At 37.6% G+C, this 7,228-nt stretch overlaps 1 protein-coding gene across 4 annotated transcripts in view; it reads left to right on the top strand.

Moving 5' to 3' along the window:
- RBM33 (RNA binding motif protein 33) overlaps positions 1-7,228 on the top strand; it is a 155,557-nt gene that overhangs the window by 30,966 nt on the left and 117,363 nt on the right. For all 4 annotated transcript variants that reach the window (XM_045290092.1, XM_045290091.1, XM_045290090.1 and 1 more), the window contains exons 3-4: positions 1,222-1,270; positions 5,569-5,642. In XM_045290092.1, the coding sequence (XP_045146027.1) occupies positions 1,222-1,270; positions 5,569-5,642 (123 nt within the window). The remainder of the gene's footprint in view (positions 1-1,221; positions 1,271-5,568; positions 5,643-7,228) is intronic.

The following is a 7,228-nucleotide window of genomic DNA, read 5'->3' as shown; positions in this document are numbered from 1 at the left end:
GCGAGGCTCACAGCCATTTATCCTTCTACCCTTCAATTAACCCCACATGTGTTTATGAGGTTGGCACAATAAACTAACTCACACTTGTTCCCTTGTCCCTGGGTTGGTCAACATCACCTCCTTTCCCCCACCTTCCCCTCTCCAATGCCCCCTTGCCCGAACCATCCGTTCCCTTGTTTTCTCCTCCAGACTGTTCATCCAGCCTATCTTATCTAGATAGATAGACCTGTCTGTTCTGTCCTTTACTTCATCATTTCTTCTAGTCATTTTAGCTACTTCATATTCAAGAACAAGTTCAGAGTCCCTCCTGACATCTATTTTGGTGCCCCACTCCTTTCTGTCCCGTCTTTTAAATTACCTTTTGCTTTCCTAAGAGGCTTTTCTTCTGGTGTTATAGCAGACGGTGTTGATGAGGTTTTCAGTGGTTACTTTTTAAAAAAAGGATCTCCTTTTTAGTTTTTCGTACTCAGGAAGCTCTTCTGATACCTCGCCACTGTGGGTGACCCTGTTGGTATTTGAAAGACCGTTGAGTCATTTTGAACTGATTTCAGTATTGTTTATTCCATTGTGATTTCAATCTTTATTGATTATCACATTGCCTCAGTGTTTGATAGACATTTATTTATGCTATTTCTTGCCTTTGCCTTTGCTAACTTTGGAAGCAATGCGTTTTCTCCATCTTCTTTCATGGTCTAGTCATTTAAAATTCATTTGTCTTTTAAAAAATTATGTGTGGAAAATTTTTTTCTAAGATCGTTTTCTTATTTCCATATCTTGTCAGAAAAAGGCTTTATAGATTTCATCTTGATCATATTTTAGAGGCAGACGGCTTAGATGTTACTTATGTTAATTTCTTCATTTCTTAACAGGTCCAAAAAAGTTAAAATATCATACATATCAAGGTATAAAACTAGTGTTATCAATATAGTGCAGCACCTCCTATAACAAAACTTCCCTCTATGTACAACCAAAAATTTCCCTATGTACTTGAAAATATGTTTTCATTTTGCTAAAGAAAAAAGCATAGCAACTTTAAAACATGTGAATACTCAAACCATAAAGCTTTTGGTAAATTTCCCAATGACCTTCCAACTTTCAGTATAAATGAGGGGTCTTCAGCGAGATCATAGAATAATGGATTTTTCCCCAAAAGCTTTTGAAGCCTTCTTGTGTTGTAGTTGTATGAGTAATAAAATGTTGACATATTTCTTTTATTTCTAGTGAACTTGAAGATGACTTACTTGGAGAAGATTTGCTATCTGGCAAAAAGGTAAGAAGTAGAAGTTTTCCTGAAACAGATGGTTCCTTTTTCTTCCTGCAGAGTGGCTGGTGGGCTGAACCGCTGACCCTGCAGTGACCCCACCACACAACCTGGGCTCCTTAAGTCACACTCTCTAGTAAGGTAGCAACTAAGAAACATCCCACTTATAATCACATGCAAGGAGTCTGAATTTGACAATTCATCACCAAAGGGATTGTGGTTCAAAAGGCCATATTAAATAATTGAGTGCATCTGTGGTTGCAAACTTAGTATGAAACAGGCTGAACAAGAGAGGACACACACACACAGCACACATGCTATGGATATTCTTAAATACAACCAAGTGGATATTCTTAAATACAACCAAGTGAGAATCATTAGAAATTGGGTTGAATTTTGATGGAAGTTGGCTGTCAGTTTGGAATTCCTGCTTTAACTTCTGTATTTAATTTCTGCAGCAACTGTTGCACCAAGTCATTCTTTGTCTCATAGGTTGCCAGTGTTACACGAAATTGGAAAGCCATTTTCGAGCTCCATTAAAAACCCAAATCACTTGCCCAGTTGGTTTTGACTTGTGGCAACAAATTTTTAGTTAATGTTCCACTGTCAGACCCACCTAGGGGCTCTACTATGAAAAGGTTTCAGCCTTGAAAAGCTTAGGGAGTGCATCCTGTTCTGCAACACTGGGTCCCCTGTGCGGTAATATGTCCTGTTGTGAGAATTAGTGCCAGACAAGTTCCAAAGAGTTGGAGATTGAAGCTCTTCCAGATGTCCTACTCTTTCCACTTAAGACTTTTCTACATTTCCCCCTTATTTCTCTTGAGTGTATTTCCTCATGTCCCTGGCTTCTGCAATTTGCTGCAACGTCCCACAGAAACCCACAAAACATGGAGGAAATGCTGTTCAGTCCAAAACCCGAGGCTCAGCCAGAGGCAAACCAAATTCAGGGTCCAGAGCCAGAGTCCTAAAGAGTCCCAAAGCCGCAGTGCATCTTCTTGTTTCTACTGAAGCTTAGTTAGTTAGCAGGTAGAAGTTTGGTTTTCTAGGTGAGATGATGAATGTGTGGAATTGTATGGCAGCATCATTATATACGAGGAGGAGTACACCCCCCCCCAAAAAAAACAACAAAAAACAACCCAGAATTTTTTTCCAAAGCTATGTATTTAAATTTTTATACAAAATAACCTTATCACCTACAAAGTACTATCCATTACACTTAATACATTTGTCAAATCTATGATTCCATTCTTGGAAACATTTTCAAACTCATCTGTTTGAATGGCTAACAGTACCTCTCTTGTGTTTTTTTCCTTCACACCTTCTATTTGTTAAATCGCTGCCCTTTCAAGTCCCTCCTCATTCACAGAAACAAAAAAGTCACACAGAGCAAGGTCAAGGTGAATCAGGTGTGTGGGGCAAGAGGCATGCTGTTTTTGACCAAAAGGGGTGCACTGAGATGGCTGTGTGAACAGGTGCATTGTGGTGGCAAAACCAGTTCCCTGTCTGCCACAAATCAGGCCTTTTTTGTCACACACTCTTAACAGAAAGCTTGATTAACATTGACCTGGTGGAATGAACTCCAAAGCACTACCGGTTGACATTTTCGTCCCTTTAGGAAGTTGTAGTCAATCGACATTGCACCTTTTTTGAAATGAGGAAACCTCTCGTCCACTTGAGTTTTTCCCATAGTGCTGCCCTTGTAAGCTGTATTCAACATCATGACAGTTTCTCTGGCATTTTTTCCTGGGCAGAAAACAAATTTCAAAGCTGCATGCTGGTCTCTTAAATCAGCCATCACAAAAAAACGAGGTTCAATGAACCTGCTTTTACAAAAAATTCACTGACCAGAGAGAACCTTCCCAGGCAATGCCACTGGGTGTAGTAGTCAAAATGTCTGCTACAATAGCTCCACCTAGTGCAATTCGCTTCCGGGTTTGTTTGTTTGTTGTTTTTCTTTTTTTTTGGGGGGGAGCCCTCGTATCTAAAGAAGACAAAGAATGTAGCCTGATTCATGCCTGATCCTAAGTTTTTTTGGGTGTTTTTGGACCCCCTCTTGTATCTAAAGAAGACAAAAATGTAGCCTGATTCACTCCTAATCCTAAGGTGGACTCTTAAAGATGTCGTCAAGGAAACAAAGGGTACTCAATTCATACTCAATTCAGGTCAGGTCTTAGTCCCATCTCATTTAATTCACACCTTATATGATGGTTAAAACGACTTCTCTTTGTCGAGGTGTGTAATGTTCACTGGTATTGATAATTTCTTAGACCTTATATAGTCCACAGGCTGGGCATACCTCCATACCTACTTTCAAGACCTTCGCGTTGAGGTAGAATCCCCTACATATCCTTCCCTTGCCTAAGGTAATGATCTACTCCAGTTTATTAGGATGTAGTTGAAAACCATTTTTCAGCCTCAAGGATTCAGTCTAGCTTTCCAGGCCATTTTGTCGTAAAGAAGGTATTCTGGCACTGCCTCCTGTGTCTGTTACTGGGTTGGCTCAGAGGAGAAAGGTTGAATTATCAGAACTCAAAATGAGATCTAAGTATCACCAGGCCTAGCATGAAGTTCATTTTTGCAGGTTGAGAGAGGGGTGTGTGATGTTTGTGTTTTAAAGAGAATTATTGATCCACTGATTTTTGTCAAATACTTAAAAGTTTAACTAAAAATCCCACCCCCCTTCAGTTCATACGTGTGAGTTTATTCCATACAAAACATGTTTAAATATGTCTCTGCGATTAGTGGATAGCTGAAGACAAGTACTTCATTAATACCCTTGTCTAAATCTCATTAGGGTCTCTTCATCATTAAAAATGCTGTTGATGTCATCCCATAGCTCATTAGGTCTTCTGTCATGAATGTTTAGTCCAGCAAATTTTTACTTGAGATATTTTCAAAATTCAGGTGGGCTAGACTTAAGGTCATATTTTGGCTCTTGTGAAATTGTTTTAATATTCCACAGCTTCAACCTAAACTTAACATATGAGCAGTTGATGGTCTGGTCCACAGTTCGCTCCTGGTTTTGTTTTACCTGCTGATAACTAAATACTCTTGAAGTAAATTTTCATCGGATAAAATACAGCTTTCATGAAACTGCTAGTTTTTTAAATAATAAATTTTAAATGTTAACCAAAATTATGAGATTTTATTTCATTGGCTATATCTTGGATATCACTGGCTCTTCAGTTGGACAGCTAAGCTTTGTTTGATTTGCTCAGCACAGGCTTGGTTTGCACCAGGTCTTGTTCATGGTACTATATCATCTCCTTTCCCTCTCAAAATGGACCCCGTTTGGATTACCAATTAGGTGCTCAAATTTTCCTGCATAACTAGCTCCTTTCTTCAAATAAACTTGACTACATGACTACAGGTTTATTTTTGTATCATTGTGTTAGTGACCTAGTAGAGACAGTGATTCTATTATTTCTCGATTTGTTACCTAAAATACTATAATGAAGAGTATACAGAAAAATTTGAGAAACCTGTTTGTTTGTTTTTTTTGCATCATTTTATTGGGGCTCAAACAACTCTTATCACAATCCATACATACATCAATTGTGTAAAGCACACCTATGCATTCGTTGCCCTCATCATTCTCAAAACTCGTTTTCCACTTGGGTTCCTGGAATCAGCTCCGAAACCTGTTTTTATAAAGATATAAGATGCTAGGAAAAGTTTGCTTCATTTGTTAAATGGAAAATTTAACTAGATTTTCCTCTTTTCTTGTTTTCACTTAAGGTGCCAGATAACATATTTTCTACACACACACACACACACACACACACACACACACGCACGCACGCACACACACACACACACACACACGAATGTTTTATTCTTTAATGAACTAGAAAGTGTATGTGTATGTGGATTAATTTATATGTGTACATATATAGTATGTTTTATTTATATCGAGATCTAGATAAATCATATACACAGAACCTCTCTACTCTCCAAAACCCAAACCAACCAATAGCCATTAAGTTGATTGTGACTCATAAGGACCCCACAGGACAAAATAGAACTGTTCTTTTAGGCTTTATGAGCTTACAAATCTATACTGGGGTAGACACCTTCATCGTTTTTGTGTGGGATAGTTGGTGGGTTTGAACCAGTGATTTTGTAGTTAGTGGCCCAGTGCTTAACCAGCTATGCCACAAGGGCTCCTTAACTGACAAAGCTTTATGAGTGGTAAATATTTTAATAAATAACATTTGAAATAATCTGTAATCATTGTAATTTTGCACTAATTGTAAGAACCGTTTATGGAAGTAACTTGCATTTAATTTGATGTCTTTAAAAATTAGAACCAGTCGGACTTGTCAGATGAAGAGCTAAATGATGATCTTTTGCAAAGTGATAACGAAGAAGAAAGTTTCAGGTACTTAACATTAAAAATGTTCTTTAAATGTTAGAAACTATTTGTAATTTACACTTTTAATGGAATATGAGGATATTTCAAAAGGTTGTGGAAAATGGAATTAAAAGATAAAAATTAAAAATACAGACTATTTCTCAGTATTCCATCAGCTTTAAGAGACGTTTGTAGGTGATACCAACATTATTCCAGCTCCAAAGAACTGAGACTCCTGTAATTTAACTGTGCCAGTGCAGTCTCTTTTATATTAGTAATTGAAGAAAAGGAGGTGCCCTTTAAAGGTACTGTAAGATTAAGAAGCAAAAAATTGAAACAGCCACATCAGGACTTTAAAGTAGATACCTACTGATTTCCCATAGGATCTCTTGGAAAATTGCCCTTGTTGATTAAATTAAAGGAATGAACAGGATTATTATCATGGAGAAGGACTCTTCTGGTGAAACTTTTCTCTGACATTTCTGTGTTAAAGCGTTCTCAACGTACTCTCCTTATCAGGTGTTAGCATTTTTTTGCCTCCCAGAAAGTCAAACACCAAAATAACTTGTGCATCCCAAAAATCTGTTGTCACGGCTTTTGCTCCTGACTAGACTGCTTTTGCTTTGACTTGGCCACTTTCATCTCTTGGTAACCATTGCTTTGCTTTTGTTTTGTCTCCTGCAATGCATTTGTAAAGCCATACTTCATCTTCAGTTACAGTCCTCTGAGGGAATCCTTCAGGATCTTGATCGCACTTGTTGAACATTTTCATGGAAAGCTTTGCTCTTGTCTGAGCTGATATTTGTCACTCACTGAACAGAAAGTTTGCTCAACTTTTCAGTCAGAATTGTGTCAGCTGGACCCGAGATGTTTAGGGCGTTGTTTCTGCTGTTAATTAGTCCTCTTTAGTTGGCATGAGCTGACTTATTTTTTTCCTCACAAACTGATGTAAATGGTCTGCCTCTGCAGGCTTTATTTTCAGCATTATCTTACCCTGTGTTAAAACAAGTTATCCCCTAGTAAACAGCAGATTTCCTTGGGACAGAATCCCCTCAGCTTTCCATGAGATATCAATGATCTTCCCATACTTCTACACAAGCGTCACCATAAAGTTGATGTTTTGGCTTCAATTTAGGAGAATAGCCCATATATACTCAAGTATAAGCTGACCTGAATATTAGCCAAGGCATCTCATTTTACCACAAAAGTTGCATAAAAAATGTGCTGAAAAACTCAGCTTATACATGAGTATACACGATACGTCTTTTTTTTTCCCCCCTGATGGGGCCATTTTTCAAACTAATGTCTTATTCTCAAACTAGATCCTGTTCAGACATCTTAAAGCAAGTTTGTTTGTTTTGGTATTATAAAAAAAGAAATCCATGTATTTTACATGAAATTTTTGTATACCCTTCATAATGGAATATTGTAGTATATCATTAGCATGATTGTATTCTAAACATTTTTAAGTAAGGGAACTTTTTTTTCCTTTTTAAATCATTTTATTGGGGGCTCGTACAACTCTTATCATAATCCATCCATTCATCCATTCATCCATTGTGTCAAGCACATTTGTGTATTTGTTTCCCTCATCATTCGCAAAACATTTTCTT

Source organism: Echinops telfairi, unplaced genomic scaffold (assembly GCF_000313985.2).
Source record: "Echinops telfairi isolate 266 unplaced genomic scaffold, ASM31398v2 ScPeMD7_31;HRSCAF=116, whole genome shotgun sequence".
Taxonomy (NCBI): domain Eukaryota; kingdom Metazoa; phylum Chordata; class Mammalia; order Afrosoricida; family Tenrecidae; genus Echinops; species Echinops telfairi.
This window is presented reverse-complemented; position numbering and strand designations above follow the sequence as displayed.